The sequence below is a fragment of the Rhyacophila brunnea genome, unplaced genomic scaffold (assembly GCF_057557595.1).
Source record: "Rhyacophila brunnea isolate RB1 unplaced genomic scaffold, BYU_Rbru_1.0 scaffold_10, whole genome shotgun sequence".
NCBI lineage: Eukaryota > Metazoa > Arthropoda > Insecta > Trichoptera > Rhyacophilidae > Rhyacophila > Rhyacophila brunnea.
Window position 1 is genome coordinate 39,609,141 of NW_028232752.1, and position 27,882 is coordinate 39,637,022.

Genomic DNA, 27,882 nt, shown 5'->3' on the forward strand with positions numbered 1-27,882 from the left:
GGTTTTTGTTGATTAATGTGCACACCCAGAGCATGAACCTAATACTTATGTTTAATAAGTGGCTAACATCCATCCTTCGTAAAAAAAATCAAGAAACAGCCAATGAAAAAAATATTTAGGTGTCCCAGATAATTTGAAAAACACAAGGACCGATTTCGTCTACTGCCCAACAGGACATTCACAGCGATATCTAAGAATCCTCGTTTATTACGCCAATCCTAAATTATTGGAATAAAGATAATATGAGTTTGGACATTTTTGATAAATTATATTATATTAAATTATATTAAGGCTATACCTCAGTTGAGGCATGGTCTACAAAGAACGTGGCTAGGCGATGCGCGGATTGCGGGTCGCGGGTGCAAACTACGCATGCCGACCGAAATATAATTTGTCATATAAATCCAACATGCATCCATTTGTTCTGTTTATTGTTTTATTAGTAACAATAATAATATATTCATTGACATGTTTTATTTTTCAAGTAAATGGGTAACGTTTTTAGTCATCTTTACACGATTTAAGAATTAATACCCCCGTCGCCATCACGAAACGAATTGACGTATTCACACCTCGACGTTCGATTTCCGAGTGCAAGTGCGAGTCCAAAATTTCGTCGCGCCTATAGTTGAAAATTATTTGCCGTTTCACTGAAGTATCGCCTTAACAAAAATGACGTAACTTATTTTTTTTATGTATATTTTATTAATGCAATGCACACATGAAAATCCCTAATATATGACGACTGTGATGAGTTGACATTTATTCAAATTCTGTGATAATAATCGTACTAATAGATTCAATAATTATTATCAATGATAACCCATAGTTCAAAATCTTCATATTTTATGATGTTTTGGGTATTAATAAGGTCATTGTGTATATTGTTGTCTTTTAGTTTGTTAATGCATAATGCAAGAACTGTTAAGATACCTCTTCAGGAGGCGGTTTATTGAATACAATTTAAATCAATCACAAATGAATATATACTGCTAATACGAATTCGATATTATACATTACAAAATAATTATTGTAAACAAGATACTTTATAAATTGATACTAATTACTTCTTTAAAGTCCGGGTACATAGATATATGCTTACAAGTATGTTACATTGTTAGCAACACAATATTATAATATATAAAATATGTACATAACGACGCGATGTCTACATAACTAGTCTTGCATTACATTTTGAGTCACAGATGATTCTCGTACGAAAATAAGGCGGGAAAACCGGAAAGGGGGGGGGGGGGGGGGGGCAGAGATCGCACGGCCAGATTAAGAGAACAAATCGGAAGTAATATTTCGGGGATTCCGGCGGATGGGGTGTCAGGCATGTGGCAGTGACCTGGAGCTATCTCCAAAGGATTCTCGCATGCACCGTAGCATTGCCGCATTTGTGATCTAAATCTGTAGCGCATTTATCCAATACCGAATATCTTTTAACTATGTGTTTTCATGGAATAAGAAATTCTATATTCAGTAGGCACTGAAAAATTCACTATTTACACAACTAAATGGGAAAATGTTATTATCTACAATCTATGTCGATATAATATTATAAAATCTCTTCAGGTTCATATTGTCCGAGGAAACAAAGTGCTCGACCATAACATATACGGATGATGGGTAGCTGAATATTTCGAAAATTGAAAAGTATTTCGATAATAATTATAGAAAATGACAGATGGCAAGTAATGAACCAGATCTGTATGTAAAAAATGAGACTGCACCTTCGGCCATCTTCTGTCTGATGATGGAAGATGCCGTAACACCTTATATTATAGGTACTTGACACTGCAAGGTAAAAAAAGCTCGACAGACTTAATCTGAGGAATGGATTTGAGACATAGAACATTGGTTTAAAATACCTTTTTTTGATTTTTTTTTTTTAAAGAAAATAGTAACTACTGATCGTATCACAATTAATTGTTTTAAAGATGACTTGGTAGTGACGTTGGATTTAGATACATCCGAAACTAATACCATATAGGTACATTTAATAATTATTTTTTCAGTAGGTAGGTAGGTACCTAATGTTTCACAATAATCTTTTGTTTATTTTAAAAGACCACCGATTTACGTACAACGATTCGTCGATAATGCCCAGGTCGGACGGTTCTAAAATATGACTTTTCGGTAATTGTCTGTTTAGTGGAAGCCAAAGGCAAACAAATTTTGAAAATAGCCGATATATTGGATTACTTGTTAGATTAAGTTCGGTTAAGTTAGGTAATAATTCTTGAATTTTGCCGAAAACGGCTAGGAAAATTGCCGCTGTTCCAGCCTGGCTTCCAGTAAACAGTCTTGTACCTGTCCGGTCCTATACCTTCAGCTTATTAGTCGGGCAGCTCTTCTAATGTCATCTGTTTAGTATGGTATCTTCGAATAGTTCGATATCCTCCGTTTGAGGTCTTCATTTCTGTTCTTCCCCATCGGTCATCCATTCTACTAAAGGTGGAATACTGCGAACTGTGTACTTGACAACTATTTTCCCGTTGATTGTCGTTAAATGTTGAAACGAGTCAAATAACTTCATAACATGAGCATTAATATTTACCAAATTTACAAGACGTTGGGCAGGTCAACAGTTAAGTATGAAATTGTGTACTTAAAGAACCATGGATACGAATTCCCTATAATGGTTCGTATATTAGTGAAGTACACTAATCGTGGGATTCCCGCATAGATGTAGCCGGCTAGCTGCCATGCAATGGATAACGTCTGTCAGCTTTATTACATACAACTTCTCAACTAATATTTTTTTGACTTTGCCCGATCCCAAGAAGATCACATTATGGGCCTCCACAGAGTGGAGTTATATTAACAGATTTTTGTTTTTACGAGAAATGGATGTTAGCCGCTTGCTCAATCTATTAGGTCCACACTCTGGCTCCAAACACATAGTTGTATCAAAACAATATGTGTATTTACAAGACACGTGATTCGAACCTGGGACCCCACGATATTTTAAGCCGACGCGTTAGACGCTCGGCCACCGTGGGCACATAATTACTTTGTAAAAAATAATCCATGTAATATTAATTTTTTTTGTGGTTGCTGCTGCAAACAGAGTTTTGCATTTCGTAAATGTTGCGCTTCTCGTTATTTAGATTTATGCATCGACGAAAACAGTTTCAGTAAAATGGATATTATACAGATGATATATGTGCGTCTGCAAAGTTTGGACATCCGAACTTCGAAGCTTCAAATCTTTCTCCCCGAGGAACGTCAGATCTATGAAGCGTTGATTTTACTACATCAGTTTCAGACAACTAACTAAAGACCGAATCTAGGATATTAAGATAAATAATGAATATTATAGGCAATAAAGCCATTTTGGTGCAATTTGAGTGTATTTAATCATCACGCTAAAAAATGTATCTGTATATTAATGATAAAACGAGTTTGTATTTGAAAATTGACTTTGGATCTAAATATCAGACAACCGCGTCAAAAACACTAGTGAGGTAACGCCTCACGTTTAGTAAACCATGAAGAAAATTGTATGTAGGTAGCAGCGGCGAAAGATGAAAGTAGGCTGTTACATGTAACTGTGTAAATAGTGCACACTAAACTTTGTCAGTCATACGTATTTGTTTTCATGAAATAAGACTACAATTTAGAGACGGTGTTGGTTAGTTTTTAAAATTCAATGAAACCCTGCGAAAACTAAGCCAATAGTCAAAAAATACTCGTTTCTCTATAAAATATCTAAAAGTATATACCTAATTAAATCATACATAACGTATGAACCAACAATATGTGTAATATGAATTCTGAATCGTTTAATGAAAATAAGTTTTAATGAAGTGTACACAATTTTGTTGTATCGTTCAAAATATACCAAAACTATTATGGTTTGATTTAGGCAGGGTTCAATTGATGTTTAAAAACTAACGGACACCATCTCTAAATTGTAGTCTAGTTCAATAAAAACAAATACGTATGACAAACAAAGTTTAATGTGCATTATTTATGGTATACGATGCGTACTTGTACTTGTGTTGGTGGCTGATGGCATACATACAGATGGGGAAAAGTCAACCGAAGAAGGGTAGCGGAAGATGGAACACAATGGAGAGGTCTAAAGTCCACTCCAGGCTGTAGCGGCAAAAGATAAAAATACATAATATACATTGTTTTATGTTATTTTTGCAACGTTTTTCCGTCAAGAATTGAGGGGAACATCATTAAACTTATGAAGTAACAAATATTACATTAAACAATGAACTATTCTTTTCATAAGAGTAAGTACATTATTGTTAGGATTTTTTTAACATAACATACTACATACTTGTAGAAATTCCTTGGTGTGATGTGTATAGTGAACCCGGGCGCAATAACAATACGACAGGCGTTTTTGTCGGGAATTTTTCACAGGTGTGAAAAGAGCGAACACGTTACATCAAAATGAAAAGCAATAAATTTGACGGAATCTCGGCAACACAGCCTTGTAAAAATAATATAGTTTTACGCTCCCTTTAAACGTCGTCGTATTTGCCAATTCCGTTTAACATGTCACAGCAAACGAGATGAGACGTTTTTACTTTGAATGAACATTCTAACATGTAGCGTTGTCAGTTTGTCACTTGAAAATACTAGAAATTGAACGACTTGTATAAAAAAGTTTAGACAAAATGGTAAGTTATTATTTAGATAATTTATTTTAACATGCCAGATCGAAGACATAAATCCTAATATAAATCCGGCGTCTATAAATTGTAGTTGATTAGGCTGATAACGAATACCTACCTTCATACATAGATACTTAGTAAAAGAATTTTTTTTAATATAAGGATGCTCTTTTTATTCATTTAAATATAAAGAAACAAATGGACGGTTTTTAGAAGACGCAACAACGATAACATACTCCGTTTCGCCGAAAATCGATGTATTTGATTTCAGTCAAAATATTAAACCTACTGTCTGTTACTATTATTATCTATATCTACTGGCTATTATATTTATCGTGAAATATGAAGGTAGATACCTATTATACTACTACTTCACCATGTTCGATCCTTAGAGGATCAAAAGGGCATCGACAAAGTGGAGGTTGTATTAACAGATTTTGTTTTTACGAGAAATGGATGTTAACCACTTGCTCAAACTATTAGGTTTATGTGACTACAAACGAAAATTGAAAAACAATACATACATATGTGTAACCATTAACAATTGAGTGATAATAGTATATTGGCTCTTAGTACCTTACACAACACTCCTTCACTCTCCCTGACCTACGTCGATATATCCGTTCATATAGATATGCTGAGAAAGACCTTGGTTGTGAATGCTGATTATTATACAGCAGACTTGTCCAATTTTCATCTACTATTCGGTATCAAAAAGCTGGCAATGATCTCTGACACTCTCTGTGTCAAGGATGTCCGATCCTAATAGGATCATATGGGCCTCCACAGAGTAGAGGTTTGTATAAACAGATTTTGTTTTTACGATAAATAGATGTCAGCCACTTGCTCAACCTATTAGGTCACAGAGAGTCACCTGAGTCACACACACATTGAAAAACAATATGTGTACTTTCCAGACCCAGGATTCGAACCTGACACCCACGGCGTGATAGTCCAACGCTTAAGCCGCGTGGCCACCGTGGCATGACTATGTCATCATTATTTTTTTAATATTATACATAAGTTTATTTGTGAAACTTTTTCATAAAAAAAATATTTTTTAAATATATATAAAATAGTAATATTTCTTTTCTCTTCAAAATGAAACATTCGCGTGCACTGCAAAATCATCTTGCGTGCCACTGGTGGTACTCGTGCCATAGGTTCGCCATCCCTGATATGGGCACTACAAATTAAACAACAACACTTGTCTTTCACCAATACAAATAAATATTTTAGGCAAGTAATAGGTAGCCATCTACCTACTGCATTTTGTGTGTCGATATGAACTGCATGTGCTACTCGTAGGCGATGATTATATTATATCAAGTATGTTTAAATATTCGACATAGGATTTTGCTTTTTCACACAACGCCGCACCACTTTCAAAATATGTATATAATATATTCAGTTTTCAGACATTAGTAATCCTTACACAAATCTGGTCCCACATACCGGGCGCCATTATAAGAGTTTAAGGTAGTTATTTATGCTAAGCTCAAAACGGGGTTTGTCCGTTGTAACAAAAAAAGCTCGCAACTCTGAGCGCATTAAGCGTAATGAAGACGTAAACAAATGGACGCCCGTACTCTCCGGGAAACATGTCCCGTGATTTGGGAACGAATACAAACTGTGGGATTCTCTAGCGCCGTGTAGAGAAAAGTATGTAATGTAAAAAAGCAACACATAATTACGTACAATACAAGACTTGTAGCATGGATAATTAAGAGACTCTTTTTAACAACGGTATTGAATTATAAAAAGTTATTTTAAGTGTATTTTATATTTATATATTTAAACCAATACAAATTCGAAAGATTTAAAAAAAATCTATGACTTTTTCTAGAAGGTTTATAAGGTACGTAAATACAGAGGTTGGTGATTTCCTTAGTGCAGTTTTCCTCTAAAAAGCGTCACTGGCACCTCCAACTGATTATTGATCCAATTCTGGAGCATGGCATAGAGATTACGAAAAAATGCAATAGGTATTTACAGAACCCAGAGAATTAAAACATGACACCATCTGACCATTATAATCAGGGGTTTTTTACGAGATTCAGGGTTTATTTCATGGTCTAACTCGTTTTCTCCTGTGTCGATATCGATACAATCTATGTTCATCAGAAGAGTGAATGTTCTTTTAAGCCATTTTTTTTTTACTTCTTCGTGAGTTCATTTACAATCTGTCTATACCTATTGGTAAGTATTGATTTCCATATTTCCACCAATATCACTCGTAACTCTGCGATATTCACGATACCCCGTCGCAGGGCGAATCATAATGCAGTGGCAGTGACCCACCCGTGCGATTAACCTGTTTGATAGCACCATAAAGGTTGATTTTTTGGTACTAGTCGGTTATCCCGGATACAGCGGCAAACACATTTTTAAAATAACCGATATACTAGATTATTTGTTAGTTTGGGTTAGTTTAGGTTAGGTTTGGCTATCCTAACAAATAATCCATTATATCGGCTGTATCCGGGATAACTGATTAGTACCGATTTTTTTTTGATTTAAAGGTTGAAAGAAGTGTTAAATAGGTTAAATTTATAATTGTTTTTTTTTTATTATTTTACTATAATATTTACATAAGAACTGACCTTATCTTCTTTTTTGTGTTATATTGGTTTTTATTAGTAATTATGTATCAATTTGATGACTATTTATAATTGTGTATTCTGGCGCATTGGCGAATAGCTGTAAAATGCCATAACACTGTTCTAAATAAATGAATCAATAATACATCATAATTAATAAAATTACTGCCTACATAACGAAGCTTACTATTCATCAAAAAATCTTTTGAATTATACCTATAACAAAGGGGCCATTATAATACATACTAAGTATCTTTTGAAAGAATTTTAATGGAACAACACATTTTTTCACGCAAGCAAAGTATTTTATTGTTAATAACTTTCCCACGTTTGTAAAATATCAATATCGGCTTCGACTTCCAATATTACAATTATTACAGTTTAATATAGGTACATAAATGATAATATTATTATAAATATTGATAAACTCATGATTTAAGTGCGATAGTTTTTTTATAAAATAATATACTTATAACAGTTAATACCTACATAATAATTAATAATATTTTAATTTAACTATCATGTCTGCACACCAAAAAATAACAGTAAATCAAATTAATACTATTATTTTAAATGGATAAGTTCTCAGTCTATTTCTTAGATAGAGTAGATTACTACACTAAAGAAGCTGTTAAACCAAAATATCACACGAAACTTGCTTAAAATTCTGTCCTTTATTTATGAATCCCATAAGAACTAGAAGCACTCAAATTCCACGGAACCAAAAGGGGTAAAATCAACCCAAGAAGTAAAAAGCTTTTAGAAAAGAGCATTAAGATTTCTCCAAAGTATGGAATCGTCTCTCGTGAATTCGTTTTTATGAAAGTTTTTCAGGTGCCTTGCGTAGGTTTTCGTCGCGATGGGATTTAACAATATGACGAAATGGTGGTTTTAATAAAAAGTAGAACCTTAAAATTGCATTGTCTAAAAGCTTTAAAAGGAGATTTTACAAGGGATTGTTTCGTAAAATTATGAATAGCTAATGAAAACAAAACTTTTCACAACAAATCTTTGTCATTATATCGCACCTTTCTTAATCTAATCAATATCATATACAATCATGATCTTAGAATAAGTTGAAAGATTTTGATACATATGTAATATAAAACAAACATAAAAACATCGTAAATCGACCATCGTCATAAATGAGTATTATTATTACACTTATCAGTATCGAGTAAATACGAAGATGACGATATTTCGACGATGATACGTATGAATTGTGGCCCAAAACAATATAGAAATTCATAATAAATTTGAAAGCTCTCAGGCGGATTTTGAGTTTGCAAAGAAGCCTCCAGATGGCATTCAAAAACCATGTGTCATGCACGAGTTCAAAAAAAATCTTCTTAAAAAAATGTGGTAGACTTTCATTTCAGGAGTGGAAAAAATTTGCAGCAAATTACACATTATGCAAAGAAAACAACGAAAAAAAATACTGTCCCAGACTGTTTATCTGCATAATGCATAGTGTTCATTCCGGCGCATAGCCTCGCAAGTATGCAACTCATGTGTGAATGAATATGTCGGGAGGAATTTTCTGCTGGCAGTCTAAAATACTGCACAACCCACCGTTATGCACTGAACCAAATGTAAAAATATTCATTTACCAACTTACTAGTTTCGCTTTTTTTTGGAAACAGATAGTAACTGAAAATATGTTTCATATTAATTATATCCAGTACACACAGCTTGTAGATAAAGTTGTGATTGAATTTATTGTCTGTGGTCCGCATCAGTTGAAGTACTGCCTTATGGTGGAAAGGGACCGGAAGACATTTTTGAGAATCTTACTTTCGGCTGTATGGATATTATCTGTGGGGGGGGGGGGGGCAATCAATATGTTTAATCAAGTCGCTTCGGATATTGATATATTCCGCTTACGTGAGAGTGAATTCAGGTGGACGTTGTTTTATAAGTTTTTAAGATAGGTCCTATCAATAGTTCACTGTGTGTGCTTCCATTTACTTTTATTTAAATTATTTTATTATTGTATTGTTTACTCATATTGCCCTGTAATTTTATTTGAAAATTGTTAACATTTACTTTATGGCAAGTCGTGAACGCTTTGAATTTATTATTTGTCATGTTCATTATATGTAAAATAAATTTGCATTATAAACAAAACCGTAGAGACCGAGAGTAATGAAAGTGAAGCTGCAAAATTACTCATGGAACAACGTTTAAAATAGCTGCAGGTATTTAGGATAAAACTATAAACTAATATCAAAAAGTTCATATTTGTAAATAATAATTTCAAATTCACCCAAAATGTTAATTTTATCGATTAGTAAATGAGCAGGTATTGTTCAAATATACCCTGAAACTTACGTAACTACATTATTTTTTTTATTAATTACGACAGACATGACTATTTCGACACGACATGTACCGGACATGTTTGACTGAAAAAGTATATTTTATATCATCATCAAATTGATACATATTTTATTTAGAATTTTCATAAAGCACTTCTCTGGCTCACTAGATAAAGTAATTAAATTTTATTTTCAGTGCTACAGATATCTGTCTCAACAAGTGCAATTATCATAGATAATGCACCAGGAAAATTAAAAAAAATATATACCGCCTCGCCCTCCAATTAGCAGAGTTCGGACGTATGCATAATAAATACTTTAGGCGAGTGTCGTTTTTATTTTAGTCAAATATTAACGAGTGAAGAGCTATGCTCTAAGTTGAAATACTAATAATGTTTGATAGTATGAACTATAGTTTAATAATAAAATATAATACCGAATTACAAAAAAAAAAATCCTAATCGATCCCTATTAACACATCCGTCATTAAAAACAAAAACAAAAATGTATAGCCATTCGTACAGTAATTACTATAGAAACAGAAGAAATGTAAATTAATTGCTCAAGTAATTACTCATATTAATATTTAAGTTGAAGGCAATTGATTTGAAAAATATAAATCATTAGAGTGGATTATAAACATTTGCGTGTAAACAGTCGTGAACGTGTCGATTATGTATTGACCAAGTGGAAAGTGAGATAAAACAATAAGCTGTATGCTTTGTACGAGAACTCATACATATTACATTAGATACATTAAATTCGGCAACCTTAGGCTTAAATTATACTGATAGGCTGGCTGGTCGATCGTCTGCCCCGATCGTGAAATAATATCACTGACTGTCATCCACAACGGTCGTGGAAAAGAGAGAATATTACTATTTACAGTTTACAGTACGTTCTCGGTTTTCGTTGTCCCAAATTTGTAACCGATCGAACACGCCTTCATTAAACGATCCAAATTGATATTTCACGATCGACGGCGATTGGCGTTGACGATCAGAGCAGACGATAGAGTATAGTGTAATTTTACCGTTTCTAAATTCATATACTACAAGAAATTTAAATTTAAAAAAAACAAGAGGTTTTGTAGATAAGTAATTTTCAAATGTCAACTTCAACCTCAGTACCTACTGGAATGTATTATTTTTAACAGTACGGCGGCGTACACTATTATGTAGTTTAAACGTGACATTTTCCACTTAGGAAAATAGGTTTCACAATTGTGTTATCATCGTAAAGGGGGTATCGGAGGTAATGCGAAGATGCTTGGTAGTCCCCGATGTTAGGAATATCTGTTCTGAAGGTTGCGGATGTGTGCGTGACAGAGACTGTTTCGGGACGTGATGAATAACACACAGAGATGGTATTTTCATGGTTTTATATTGTGGTAATAAATTATTTAGAAGGATACATCTGTATTCAGGCCGAAAGACAACTGTTTGATTACCGTTGCGTTGTTATCAGTGGTCTGTCAATGATCACAGACAACAACATGATACGTAGTCTGTAGAGTTATACGAAACCTCTATAGGGGATACTTAACAATATATTGATAAATACTTTCTTTATTAACAAAATATTAACTGTGTACAATTAATTGTCAACATGTTTATTTATTTACTATACAAATAATAAAATGAGTGAGGATAGTAAATGAGTATGAACTAACGGAAATAAATGAAAGATCAAAATATAAAAATAATTCGTTAAACGATAGCTCATCTCTATTGGCCATAACATGGTTACGTTACACAGTGGTCTATGGGGTTTCAGTCATTTTATTAGAGCGGCGTCAGATGTGTCATGTGGTAAATCCACTACAGTTGAATGCTTGGAAAAACTAGGAAAATCAAATCAACCATAAGAATACTAATAGTTAAGCAGTTAAACAATAATATTGTTCTTTTATAATAACTTGTTGCAGTTGGTGTTCCTGCTATTATATATTATTGCAGGCGGGTAGAAAACATTATATGTTTTACGCTTAGAGTTTTGAGAGTCGATGTTTTAACGTAAGTAATAGTGGGGGTCAAGTACAAATTTACAAGTACAATTTGAAGTACAATTTTTTTGAATTGTGGTTAACGCGTCTAGTCTTCGGTGAGTATGAATAATCACGTTTCGATGTGGCAGACCATTACCTGGATGGGAAGATGGCGCTGGGCAGACTCTATCTCACCATGTAGTGTTGCTACCTGATTAGGGAATCCAATCCCGAGCCGAAATTCTGATCCCGGGATTTCGGGATTACAATTTGACAATCCCGGGATTGGCATTTTTTTCCATTGTTAATGTACAATTTTTATATTTACACATAACATTGATAAAATCGGTCAAAAATAAATCTAGTATAATTTATAATATTTAAGACATTTATTGTTAATATTGTATATCTACGTTCAATCTTGGAAATACATAAGTTTAATGGAGTAAATAATATTAAATATATATATATATATAAATAATAATGTGAATTTAATACGAGATTGCTGTTTCTGATAGTAAAGACTTAAGGGGACGCTCTACAGAATTGCCCTTGAGAATTGAAAATATGGTTTTTTTACATGTGGTCCGGAATTGTTGCTCTACTGGTAATATTCAAAGGTCGCCGACAATGCTTTGGTCTAAAGTAAATAATGATCTCTCATAACATAACACTGTCAACGTGAATAAAATATGGGGTGACCAAAAAATGATATCTTCTAATATACGTAAATGTTACTAAATTCAATTTGTTAATCATCTGTTTGGTGGGAAATATTGTAACCAATATGATGGATAGCCAGTAGCCACGATATAAACTTAATAATATATTAATAACGTTTTAACCAGAAATTGTCCGAGAGCTAAACATACGAAGGATGTTGAAATACATATCTACCTACATTTTTATTTCATGTGCTATCCAAAAAACATTATTATTGAATAGTATTTATTTTGAATGTGTAAGACCTATTACATAATTATTAAAAAAATAGGTACACATTGTTTAATTCTAATGCATATTTAAAAAAAAAAAGTGTAATATAGTGATGCCTGTTTATTATAAAAAGAAAGTGACTTTTTATTAAAAGAAATGAAAATATAATTAATTATATTTTCATTTCTTTTAAAATGGAATTCTACCATTTACTTGGTTACTACTGCTAACTCAATTAATGACTTTTTATTACTTACCCGATTAGTTTAATTAATTTAGTCTGACACTTTTACAAACAAGTAACGCAATTTTACTTTTATAAAAATAGGTAGGTACAATAATTATTGTTGGTAAGTAAAGCCACTGCAAGAAATAATTTATATAAAAAATTATTATTAACGTAGAGACACCCACACATTTTTTTATTCAAAGCTAGCGTCGCTGAGAAGATAGCAAAGTTACCGACCAGGGCTGTCGAAGACTAATTACTTATTTTTATGATGTGTTTTTAATTGTGTGCAATTTGGCGGAAAAATATAATATATAGATACAGTTGCTTACCATTCGGGTATCCAATGAGCTGGGTTTTGTTTAATCTTTTGCAGACATCCTACAGTTTTATTTTTTATCTTGCCCATCTCACGTAAGGATATCTGATATTATAAAAGTTACATAGTACAACAGTGTTTAAATCTAATATGTAATTGTACAGGTTTAATTAAAAACTATAACAAAATTAACATTTTAATGATTTACAGATTTTCCTATGCTATATCAACTTAATATCAATTTTAATGAGACAAGATACATATTACGATATATCCAAAATACACATCATCAGATAATATGTGAAATATTTTGATAAGCAAAAAAATAAGAACAATACAAAAATAACATAACATAATCAGCCAGTCTTTTCATAATTATTTTAGATAAATGTTGTATTCCGTTTGACGCTTGGAATTATGTAATTATTCCATCTGTTCAGTAAGCTATTTTTAACTTTAAATTTGTAACTTTTTAAAACGTAAAATTAGATTGATATTATTTTGACAGCCCTGTATTCGTTCGGCCGGCTTCAGGTTACGTCGCATACATGTTATGTTTGAAGGGAATAATAATAATAATAATGATATTCATTCGCCCGAGAATTGTAATTAATAATTATTGCGTTTCTTAAAATAAATCCCCGATGGTTAGAGGTTTTTGAGGTTAGACTGAATTAAAATGACGTCCTTTCAACTCTGAGATCATTCTCTGAATGAACTATGAATGACCTTGTTCCTGTTCATCGGGCTCTTAACGAATGGATTAGCGAGATTTAAAATAGAAAGCAAATAAGCATGGCGTACTTATGGCCTTTCCGCTTCATAAATCTAATAAGTCAGCCAAATATGAAATTGCCGTAAAACGTATGAGGTCACGGTGGAATTACTTTGTTAAAAGTGCGAAGCATTGCTTTTTTCCAATCTTTCTCATTTTTAATAATTTATGTGAAAAAATAAAATGAATCGACAACTTACACATGGGTATAAATCAAACTTCACTCAAACTCAGTTTATTTCTAATGTAGTTATTTTTTATTAAAAGCATTTTTTCTGTTATATTTTCGCTTTTATTTTATGTTCCATAAAAATTGATAAAAAAATCAATCCCGAAATCCCGGGATTATGTTTATCAATCCCGGGATTCATAGGTATCGAAAATAGCTCGGGATCCCGGGATCCCGGGATTCGGGATCCCGGGATTGGAATCTCTATACCTGATCTACCAGATGTAAGTTTGACATGATAAGGGACGCTAGACGTGACACTAGATCGGGAATAAAGGCTGGACTTTCTGATTGCTAAATGCTCCGATTCTGAACTGTAACACCGTGATGATATAAGTAGGTATATACTACAATCCAGTTTGGATCTACGTCTTCTCAAGTGAACGTTCATTGTCATACTTTTTTGTACTATTGGATGAAAACTCAAACAAACATTCAAGAAACATATTGATTTGATCGAGTCGTAGTATTTAAACCAGCGGCCAGTGAGTGCGAGTGCGCATAGTGCCTGAAGATGTCGAATGGCGAAACCCGGGTCGCAAAAAACGACTGAAATGGAATAGTATAAAACTTAAATCTATTTGAATTTAAATTCAAATTCCAGCAAGTACCCTCCCCTCGGTGGATAGTATTAATATTATCAAGCTATAATATGTATATATTATTTTTAATTAACAATTAAACAAACGAGTGACGATTATTGATATCGGTATAGAAAAAGTCGTTATTTAAATAATGTAAATGGCTTTCGATTACTTTTTCACTAGCTCTTTTTCAATTGTGACTATGTACGTAAGTATTGTAGATGACGCGGAGCCGTTTGTATGGACGGCTCGCGGTTGCGGGTAGACGCGACGCGCGACAAGTGGAAAAGAAAAATATAGATGCAAAAAAGAGAGAAACTCTCAGCCGCTCATTAACGAAAATGCATTCACAGGAGTAAGAGGAGGGGCGTTAGGGAGATTAAAAAATTGTTGTACCCTCTATTAAGTGAATTTGTGAATAATTAAACAGCGCGTATATAAGGTTTTAGCTCAGAATAACGGCTACATAGATAGAGCATGCTATGTAAATATGTAGTACCTATGTGTAAAAATAAAAAATAGATAAGGACATTAAATCAATTGATGAGATTCGTAAATTACGAAGGAGTCGATTTCTGTTCAGATTCCATGGCATATCATTGGTTATTAATGGATATTAAATATTATCACCAAAAATACACATTAACATATTTTAGTTATGCCTAACAATAAATTAGACCAGAGAGTGTAAGTGTCGTACACAACAAAAAAATGTAAAAATTTCAGTAATATCAAAAAAAAAAAAAATTAGCACACATTCGCTAGTTCACTTGCATAAGTCTTCTACCAAAATTCATCACCAAATAAATGAATAGCCAATGGAACAGTCTAATGAATTAACATTAAACTATTGTTCGACGAAAATAAAATATGTAGATGCATTCGTCATGTACATTTACACTCTCGGGTTCAGAATTATAGAATTCCCGTAACAAATTTTTTGTGTAAAACCCTTCAAATAGTTTGCGTTTGCTTTGTAGGGAAAAATACGTTGGGTATCTGTTATTCTATCATAAATCTACAGTGTTCTTGATGATTTTATTTTACTTTATTTGATATAATAAAATTTCCAAAATTGATAACTTCCACTGAAGGTACCTACTTGATGGAATTTGAATTTAAATTCTAATTGGTTTACGTTTTGTAATTAAATTAATTAGTATAACAAATTATTTGTTACCTTTTGAAGTTACGTCCCATTTCTGTCTATGATTCACACCCATAATATAATATATATCAGCTAAATGCAAAATAATACGTAAAACTATAATGTAGTTAATAAATAACATTATTAATCGTATCTTAATGGTTTCTACAACACCATGCATTTGTTATAAGTTATAAGAATTATGATACAGTATAGACAGACTATAGAGTAGGTACGAACAAACCATTTTGATTAAGATACGTTTATTTTATTGTGTTAACTGTAAACCATGGTGGAACTGTATTGTATTATTGATTAATTTAATAAAACGCAAAAAAAATAGTCCTTTTTCCACTTTTATTATTTAATAAATCTGGACCGGTTTCGTCCTGTCTGGGATCGTCTTATTGATTTAACATACGAGTAACTTTATAAATTGTGCATTATTTATTGTTTTATTTTATTTGTTATTAAATTTTGACTCATATTTTCGTTTATATTCGTTTGTCTATCAAGTGATAATATTGTTTTTATAAATGAATAATTATTATGTAATATGTATGTAATATGTAATATTAAAATATTGACTAATCATAAATATTTCTGTTAAGTATAGTATATTGAAATGTGGTTGAAAATGCTTTTTGCTTAATTTTTTGTTTATAATTTTATAATATTTTATGTAGTACCTAGTAAGAAATATTAATATCAAATCTCATTAATTTTAATTTAATTGTTTGTGACAAAGTACCTACTATTGGACGGATAATGCTATTTATTGGGAGATTATTTATGTCGTTTTTATGATTTTGTTTTGGCAAATACCTATTTTATAAATATTATTCAGTTGAAAATGTCCCTCTGAGGCGGACGAAACCGGCCCAGATTTATTGAATAATAAAAGTGGAATAAGTACTAAAACATTTTGCGTTTTATTAAATTAATCAATAATAAAGATACGTGGCATACGAACACATTAAGTCGAATATTATTATAAAAGTTATTAGACAAATCACCATACTAAGCATGCCGCTGCATTGAATATAAGACTCGTGTAAAACCATTACAATAATTATTATTACGCTATGAGTACGCAAGATATTATAATGAGTAAAAACTTCCTTCGGCAGTATCTCATCATAACTCCACCCCAGGGAAACAGAACTTAGTCTAAAAGTCCAAAGCTATTTTTTGTCTGGCTACGTGCTTTACGACTGTCAGGGATCTTATGGATTGGGGTGTATTCATGTCTGATAAGTTTTCTTATTTTCTTTTTATAGCCAACTTGTGTGATTTCGGTATTGTTATTATTACCAAAAAAATACATTTCGCCTACAGCTGTCTCCTAATATTACACTGGATGACACGATTTCGTGAGCCATGTCCCGATTTGGTAGTCTACTTTCGATATAAGACGGAGCGCCAAATGGTAATTTACTTGAAATCCAGTTTTGTGTGTCTGTTAAAGAGCTGTAGGCTGTATTGAACAGATAGTACCATATTCGATCCTAAGAAGAATTATATTAACAGATTTTTGTTTTATTTTTACGAGCAATGGATGTAAGCCACTTGCTCAACCTATTAGGTCCATACGATGATTCCAAGTTTGATATATTGAAAAAGAACAAGTGAATCTGAAGAGCCAGGATTTGTACCTGGGACCCACGACATTATAAGCCGACGCGGTAACCGCTCGGCCATCGTGAGTATGGACAGCCATATTTACAAGAATTAAATTAGAATTTTGGTTTCATCTCCAAAATTTTAGTAAAATATTATATTTTACTGTTTCATAAGAGATATTTCACTAAAAACGACAAGATATTTTAGATATTTTAGAAGGAAAAAGTGGTGAACTAGGAATCTAAGTTGTGAAAAAAATACGGCTACGCTAGCTGTACATTCTATCCGCTAATCCAGCCAGAGCTTGCCTAGTGTTGGTAATATAACATAAACAAATAGTTACAATAAATAGGCTTTACAGCAAGAGCCTTACTTTACAATATATTGAAGCAGACAGTTAATCAGGTCTTAAGGACAAACACCATTGAAGTACATAAGAAAAAACTTTGGATTAATATATCAAGCCATTATTCGCATGTTTAGTAACACTATGATTATATTTATGTTATGTGAATCCTATCGGAGACGGATGGACGAATACTTGGCAAATAAAAAGCGCTTATGCTTAGTAAATAAATATATCTTTGTTCACGGTTGATATTTGTTTATTTATGAAATGTCTTTAGGTTATGTACTATATTTATTTATATTTCTTAAGAAGGTATGCTTTAATTTAAATAATCGCCTAGTATGGAGTCATCGCCACAGTTATTTTGTAATATGTTGTGTAATGCTTGGCATACTGACATTTCAGACTGTTCAGAGCATACTGATATTTCAGTCTCAAATCATGACTAATTCAAAAAAATTGTCATTACCAGAGTGTTTTAAACTTTTTGCGCCCACCGTCTATTATCAGAACATATATTTTTTCGGCGTTTCCATAAAATTAGTCAAATTTTTAATTAAAAAAAGACATTTAAAAATGCGATATTTTTTACTTAATATATAAGGATACATTTTGGCAACTTAAAAGCAGTTGAAATAATGCATATTTAATTTAAAACCCATTTATATGCGATGCTTTGTCTATCCATATATAAATTCTCACGACATACAATTATAATGGCGATTGGCGACGAAGCCTATATGACAAACCTATGAAATTTTAATGTGAACAACATCGGCATGGGATATGATATAGATCTCCTTGTGTAATATAGCCACAATATGGCCATATTTTCGTCTATAATAATAATACATAATATGGATAAGACGACACCATAAAGGCTTGGTCACAGAATAAAAATGTAGGATCGAAATTGGTTATGGCTCGGGATTATTTTGATTGTAAGCATGAATCAGTGGATTTGGGATTTTTTTTATAACTTTAGGTCTTCTTTAATAGCAAAAGATACCATTGGAAAAGCAATTTCAAAGAATTTATTTATTATTCATGGCTGTCCATCTATTATTGAATATATATTTTTGGCTAGATCATATGAAATGTATTATTGTTAACGATCCTACATAAAATACACACTGCCTAATAAAATATATCGTTGTATTCAATTATAGCTTTTTCACACAGTTGTCACAAAAGAAAACGTATGAAAGAAATATATCCTTACTATTTGAATTTTTTCTATCTCTAAAGAAGACATTAAACGATTGAACTTCTTTAATGTATCAATTTTGTCAAAATAATATTTTGGTATCACATTTTTCACCTCATACAAAATTGTGCTTTTTTCACCTGAATGTACCAATATTAAAATCATACAAGTTTTTACATTTAAATAATAGTAGATAGGTATGTTTAAAGTAGGTACCTAAGTCGTAAGCGATTGATGCTCTGCTATAAAATATTTTGAACACATTATCTTTATTTGAGAAGTGGATATGGAGAAAACATCAAAAATAATGTCCTACAGAATATATCTAATATATATGTGCGATATACCTATCATTTAACATTGAAACAATTCTAATGGATTTAAGTTTTGTACTATTCCATTTGAGTTGTTTTTTGCGACCAGGGTTTCGCCTTTCGGCATCTTCAGGCACTGTGTACACTCATCAAAAGGCAAATACACACTGACAACGAATACTATTAACTCTAACTTATATAACAAATCAATACAATAAAGGAGGTAAAAACTCTATCACCTACCTATTAAGTCAAGTATCTTTAGAACTTTATATCAATACAGTAATAATCTGATAAACCAAATTAAATCATTTAACATTGAAACAATAATTATTGGTACTTACCTATTTATTAAAGGTAACTAGGTACTTGACTACTTACGTATACAATCTCAGAATAAGTTCAAAATAAATAAAGATTAATATACCTGCAAACAAAAAAATCATTAAAAATGTGTGGTTATGTCATCGAAATCTATGAGGTGTCGACTCAATATAATAGAATAGGTACGGCATTTGAATTCAATTCTGAACATACACAAAAACGCCAAGTTTTTGGTGTGCATACATTAGTTAACAAAATGCAATGTATATGTATTGGTACCTGTGTACATCATTTAAATTCAAAGTCTATGGATACACTAAACATGAGAGAAAATGACGTTGGCAGTTTAACGGATAGTTATACCTGCGTCCAAGGATAGAGTAAAAGTGAAGTTAATAGTAGGTAAGTAAAAATAATTTTCCGCAGCGTTCAAGATCGTCAACATTTTAAATTTAAAGCATCCATCTGTCGGGGTGGTGCTTACTTAAGCAAAGAGTAAAGACGCTTGTTGAAGAAGACAATAGGCATCGCAGCGCTCACAGGCGAAGGTGTGGGTAGGGGGCGTCGGTCGCACAATGGGGCGCCGTCTGTCGGCAGGAAGTCGACTTGAGGACTTCAATCGATTAATTGGCGGGAGAATGCGACGCCATTTCGCGACGAATCCATCATAATTATTATAAATTTAATTACAATGTTTTCAAGCGGCTGTATTTTGAGTAATCACCATAATGGAGTGAGCGGCCATTGCTCTCAACAAAGCATTCGTGCGGGTTGAATACGAATTGGTTTACTTAATATTGTTAAAAGTTTTATTTTAGTTAAAAGTTTTCTTTGAAGTAAATATCTACGACTGATCGAAACGGATGAATGACATCCGACCCTATATTTGTATTTTTTATTTTTCTTTCTCGTAGTCACTATTCTCACTGCTGATGGCCTAGCAAGACCTTCATTAACCAGAACAGTTACCGCTATCCTCGACGGTCCTCCGAAATTCACTCCTCCAATCCTTAACTCTCTTACCAATAATACAAAGAAGCCCGTCACCACAATATATTGTATAAGAAGTGACACATATATAAATTATCATACATAATAAGCAAGTAAATCGTGAAACGCTTTAAAATATTTACTTTGCTTCGCTTTTGCGAAAGAAAACGAATATACAAAACAAATATAATAAAGACACTAATCAAAATGTTATAATGTTTAGCAATCATTAAATTCATAATAATTATGTACCATAATAATATACATTATTTGAATGTTCATTTGACACCAATTTTCAAGGTCACAAAATAAAAGGAACTGAAAGACTTACCACTTGGAGGAAATTCGTAAAAATATGCAGATCTCGGACTGAGGCATCTGAAAAAGAAAATAATATTACACATTATAAGAGTTGCATGAACTTAATTATATATTATATTCATATTCATGATGTCTCTTGAACTAACAATGGCGGGGATGATTTATTAAAAGGTATAAATTCAAATTAAATTCATTATGTATGGTTCGTCATCTTTGTAAGGAGAGTTCCTAGACGCTTGGAGAGAAGAGTGGCCTCTGGTGGCATCGAAGGGAGGAAGTGCGTTTTCTAGATGGAGTGAAAGCGACTGAATTAACAATATCTGAAGCTAAATAATGTTACAAGGAATATATTCAATCTACGAGCCCGGATCCTTGTATTGCATATGGACAGAAATATTATGACAAAAAAACATAAAAAAATATCCCAACTTTGATACTGGACGGATATTTTTCTGGTTTTGGAAATCCAGAATCACGTATCCGGAGGTCCAGGGATCTCGCTCAATCTACTTATTAATCCCTAAATCCGGGAATATATCGATATGATTTTACCTTAGATAACATTACTACTCATGTAACCTACATAGAAATAATTTCAAAATAATCGTTAGTTTGCCAATATGTCAGTAAATTATAATTAAATTTTTTCAACATCCATTTTCTCAATATTTAGGAAAAGAAAAATTAGGTATGTCAAGTTGTCTATAGGTCATTCGGTTATGGTAATAACACATTTTTTTTGTAACACATTATTGACAACACTGCCTTACTTCATAATACAATGGATGATAGCTGACCTTATTATTAATTTATTAGGAAAAGAAAAATTATACACACCTAACTATTAAACTTTTAAATAATGTCACTCAAGATGCTGTGTGAAGGTATTGTCTTCGCATTGAAAATGATTACTAGAACATATATGATCAATGACGTTTACTTTTACTTTATTATTGTGAATTGTTACCTCACAATACTAAAAAAAGTCATTGATAACATACAAAAATAATCCTTTTCAATGTGAAAGTTCAAATCTTTTTCAACGTGTATCCAAGTATAAATTCTTTATGAGATGTTCGAACGATCCATTTGAATATCTAAACTAACCTATTCAGGGGGTATTTAATTTCTAACTATGCATCAATAAACAAGTCATTCTTTAATATTTCATATATGCTCATTTTTTACGAATAAAATTAATGCAAATTCAATCAATAACATCCAACCGCACATTCAATCTATATTCAATCATGTAGAATATGTAAGTATCAGTAAGCGAACCGACATACTTTACATATTATTACTTATATATCCATGAAAGTATATTCAAAACAAACAAAATGTATGTACCTATGCAACAGTTTCGTACTAGCAAGTGTGCTCGCCGCCGCTTCATTAACGCAATTAATGTCGATGGACGACAATTTTATGGTTTTATCCGAAGCAGGGACGATTGGGGCAGAATAATCTGACTAGACTACGTATATTCTAACTAAGAATAAATGAGCTCGAGAATCCGGCATTGCGTGTGTGCTGCTTTGAGATATCGAGAATTGAAAAAAAAAATGAGATACCTGTTGAATAATGAATTTATCAAAAACAATCAACTCTAAACGTCAATCGACGACGAATTTTTTTTGTTTTTCTATTGAAACAAATGAAAACAGACTAACAAATGAATTAATTAATATAACTGCTCTGATTTGGGAGCGATATTGGTATAAGTAAGTATACAGTACATACCTATTGTATCTTGTCACTATAGAATAACGTTAAAGCTATATGGAAACTGTCCATTACTGTATCCGACTCATATATTTTTACGTCATCATGTTTAGAGAACATACTGAAATTTATTACCTATAAATTACTTAATGATATTTTATGTACCTACTTACAAAAGAAAACTTACGTAAAGATCAGAGGTGCACAATCAGAAAATATGGTAAAAAAATATATAGCCTTAAGTTTTTAAATATTGTTTTTCAATGTGTGTTTAAATCCAAAGCATGATTCTAATAGGTTGGGCATATGGCTAACATCCATCTCTCATTAAAGCGTCAATTACATTGAGCTTCTTTGCGAGTTGTTTGTTGGCGAATTTAAAAACGGGCAATTCAGCTACTGCGATTTGATGATTACACACAAAACTTTCCATTCGCTGAGAAGCCACAAGCCAGCGACTATTTTGACAGAACGTAGTTCGTTTTTTTACCGAGAGGTTGCTACTGCGCTCTACTGCGCAGACGCAGTAGGCCCACACGCCGGCGTGTAGCGTGTAAAGTTGACCGGCTTTCAACTTTTCTCGGTAGAGTGTTTACAACCTGCTCATTAGCTTGTTCGATGATTACACTGGGCGACTTTACAGGCAGATTGTAAATTCGCCAATAAACAGCTCGTAAAGAAGCTCAATGTAATTGACGATTTAAACAAAATGTTACAAACCCTCTTCGCGAGACGGCCAAGATCCACACAGGATTGAAGACCCAGTAAAAAAAATATGATAAAAGGCGCCGCGAAATGTTGCATTAAGTGAAAGTTCGATTATTTCAATGACATTATAATCAGCACTACAATAATAATATAAGTTTAAAATATTAATATAATAACTAAAAAAGTGTTTATTGTTGTTGTTAAAAACTCTCACGTAGGTACCTACTTGTTTCGAGGATTTTATTATTTCATTTTCGATATGAATATTGAATAATGATAATGTATAAAGGGTGGATCTGTATTAAAGTTATTCATGAACCCGCCGCCGACTGCAGATTTATCGCTACAGCATTTTTCTAGTTACAAAACGACTAGTAAATTCACTTACATCGGGTGCATTGCTAACTACAAGTAGCATTTTAAAATGTAAACTTTATCAATTCAATGTAGCGATATAACACGTATTACCTTTTTATCCATTCGTAAAATATGAGATTTACAAACACAACTCGGACGGGGTCTAGCAACATTGTTTTTTTTCGAAATGGAATTTAGCCGGAACGTCTTTTCCGCTACCGTAAATTAGTGTAAATTTCCGTAAAAAGGTTTGCTGCTAATCATTACGTCATAATACGTTGCAAAATACGCATACTACAAAGAAGAACTTCGCTTCCGTCACTTCGCAACATCCAATGGAGGGGAATGGGGTCGCAGTGGCTTAGCTTCATAGTCAGGCTTTAGCTTTAGCGTAAGAAAATGGAAAGAAAGGGTCGCCAATGCCGTATTGACGCCTCGAGTAAACGGGATATGAAATGAAAAGAGTTTTTGTAGCCGTTCAATTTAAAGATGTACGATTAAAAAAGATTCGAAATAGAATGGTTTGATCGATTTTATTTGAAAAGTTGAAGACTCGTATCCAATTTAAATCTGCTTTTAAAAAAGCCATTCTAAGGTTTTCCACGGGCAATACCTACAAGATATATGAATCGTCATTGCCTAACCTACGTACCTACATAAAAGTAACTATTTATTACCAACTAAAATCGAAATCATAATTTTAATATTTTAGAATGTCTCTGTAATGAAGGAAAATAGGAGATGATTGTATATCAAAGATTATTTATATTGCTTTCACTTCAAAAATCGATATTTTCCATTCGATCATTTATTTATTGAAGCAATTATTTATTAAGTTAATCAAATTAATTCCAAGAATCGATGTTTTCTTATGAATCAGTTCAATTTAGAATTATTGTACCTATATGAGCGAAGTAGTTCGCATTCCTCATTCTACCGCAGTAAAAATAATGCTAATCTTATGCCATGTCCACATTGGCAAAAAGTTGCTGGGTTGCTGGGTTTTTGGTAAAACAAATTTTGTTATTATCGTGAAATTTAATGAGGTTGCACGCAACTTGTTGCCAGTGTGGACGCGGCATTTATACTCATATTCCAAAACATAATCTTTAAAAAAAATAATAGCGTTATGCAAACAACATACTTACAATAAAACTTCATATGAAAAAATGTTAACCAAAGGGAGTGCAAATATTTTTTTTTTTAAATACTAAAATCCAATTAATTAGTACAATAATTCACTGAGAGTATTTTCAATCAAAATATATAATTAGCTACCTAGACACAAAACGAAGTAAGTTTATAATCGTTCTAGTCGTCGCTAAAAGCTTAGAAAGTTCCGAGACGTAAAGAAACCCCGTTCTGACCGTAAAGTTTTATTCGAAACCCAACACCGAGCGTCACGCTAAATGAGTGCAACTTGCAAGTTTGCAATGCAATGTAGAGAGTGTTTCACTCGACAATTCTAATCACTGCCACAGATATTAAAATGTGAAATAATTTGTCTTCGTTTCTCATTCGTGTGTCTGTTTCGTAAATAAATCCTGATACTTAGGAAGGTTACCTAATATTCAACATTTTCTAATTTAATTATCAATCCAGATAGTCACCGTCGTTGCTAGTCTAGAAAAAAAAACTGCAAGCCCTTTAGCCCTTTGTGATCTGTGATTTACAAAGACAAGTATATTTCTCTTTTCAAGACTACATATCTTTATGGATAACATGACCATATTGTGCCTTGGTGTATGTATTACTATATCAGATGTACAATCATAACCAAATAACATAATATGTACTAATAACTTCAGCGGTGTGAATTGACAATTTTTCATAGAAAGGCGAGACACAAAAAGACATAAGTACTTAATATTAGTCATACAAAACTTAAACCATGATATAATTTAATAACCGAAGGTCAGCACGCCTGTCTCTCACGGGCTCCAAACTGACGAAGCTAAAAGTTATGTAATGGCGAAAAACGTTACGTTTCTTAATACTTTGCACGCTGAAGACGCACATGCGCGTAATGACCAGGCGGCCGATCGTTGTAATTAACGTGCATTTTAAAGGTGCTAATTAAAATCTCATTATATATTTAACAACTCGAGTAAGATATCAGACATCGTTCTTTGAATTGAATTTCATCGTCTTATCGGTCGGGAGGTGTGAATAAAATTCTTTATACCAGTTTCTAATGTCACGTCAGTTTAATTTTTTTATCCAGAATTGAGAAATTATAAATGGTTGAATACATTTTTGTTCTTATGCGATATAAAAGTATTTTAATAAACTAATTAAGATTATTTATGGGTATGGACTAAATCAGATTAACAATGTATGTAAATATAAAATCATTCCTACCAAAACTCGATATAATTATAAATGTTTTGAAAACGAAATAATGAAATATTTCTATGTTCATATAAGTATTGTTAAACTTCAGTAGATTTTGAAAATAATGTTGAAATGAAAGAGCTTGAAGACAGGATAGGTAGCATGCATAAATATGAATTAAATTAGTAGAAAATGGCGTCTAAACAGACGAACCCGGCTTGAGTCTTATACAATATAATTAAACAGTATATATTGTGTATTATCCATGATTTCCATTCTGATTTAATCATTATTTTCAAATTGGGATTCAAAACCACTCAGTAACGAAGAGAATAGCTCTGTTAAATGTGGTCTACCGGTGGACGACTGCAATTTATTGCGTGGAATTGCGACCCGGACAATAACAAAATGACCGTAAGAGCAATAAACCGGCAATGTAAGAAGTGCAATGAAATATTTTATTACCGGCGAAGGATTTCTATGATCAACTGGGTAGATTATAGGACATTAAAGGGATACTTAATACTGATGGAGTTATTAGCAGATAAGCTGCGTAGTTTGTAGCTTAGGTATGTATAATCCGGTAATTTTACAGAGAGTAGGATAGCGACAAAAATGCCTGTTTTGCTTAATCTTTCCGGATTACTGTTACTTTTCAGAACTATTTAAAATGCGATCTTGCAAGCAGAATGATATCACCGCTTGAAAATAGATAAATTGACACATGCTGATGGGAAATCATTTAAATGCAATGTGTATTGCATAATAAAGCCTCTTTATGTAAAATAACAAAAACATTCCGTGAAAAATCTGATAAAATTTCCAAAGCTCACTAATAATATGAGAATCAACAAAAATAATTCACGGTGCGATATATCCATTGTCTGTCTATCAGGAAAGTGCGAGGTCTGGGAAACTGAAACTCTAAACTATAAGGAAGAATATTTTAAATTGTAGTTTTTGTCGCGGTATTTAATATGATCTATTTAGATAACAAAACTTATGAATCAAAAGCTTTTCACAATATCGCGCCAATAAATGTATTGATTATTTCGGAATAATCGAAATTACATACAATCTCGTCAGTATTGTTGCTTTCGACACATTGTTGATCGTAAAAAGCATCTAACCCTTTTCAACAAGAAAATACATTGAATAATATTTCTCCTCCTTCCCTAATAGATATAGGTAAACAAACTGAAACGCAATAATCAGGCCTAGGTGTCATTAATAAATTGAAATTCGCTAAAAGCATTGCGAGCAAGTTATGCATTTTTTGTCTTATAAAATTGAGGCCCTTAATACCACCGGCGCCAGGACGCACTGCCCATTCTCTAATATATCATGGGTATATCAATATCTTGATAAGTAAAATGCGTAATGAGTGTTGATTCTGACCATGCAAATGCGCACGATAAATGCGCGGATAGGTACGATTATTCTGGATTTAGTACTATGGCAAAACTATTTTTTTCACACCATGAATTCGATAATTATTATTCAATAGGAATCAAATACCGAGAGCAATATCGTTATACCATTATTACACATTCCATCTATGTCATATAATCGAATTGCTAAGGGACAAATATGACAATCCAGTTACTGCACTCGATAAAAGCAATCGGAGATAGGATTATGCCGTCGGATGCACGCTCCATTAGTTTTCATGCTAATTGATATTGACTAAGACATTAATTGAAACTTTGTAAATATCAGATTTAATGTACGTCGACGGTTTAATTTTAATTGTTGTTCAGAACTTTATAGTACGTAACATACGAGTAGATTAACTAACTCCGAATGTAAATCAACAGGCTGAGAAAAAAGAAGAGTTGGAAGAAAGCGTATCTCATGCATCTCACG

At 32.5% G+C, this 27,882-nt stretch overlaps 1 protein-coding gene across 1 annotated transcript in view; it reads right to left on the minus strand.

Moving 5' to 3' along the window:
• Positions 1 to 27,882, minus strand: part of LOC147079194 (uncharacterized) — a 766,028-nt gene that overhangs the window by 112,865 nt on the left and 625,281 nt on the right. Inside the window, exon 5 of the mRNA XM_085954485.1 lies at positions 20,903 to 20,949. Coding sequence (XP_085810611.1) covers positions 20,903 to 20,949 — 47 coding nt within the window. The remainder of the gene's footprint in view (positions 1 to 20,902; positions 20,950 to 27,882) is intronic.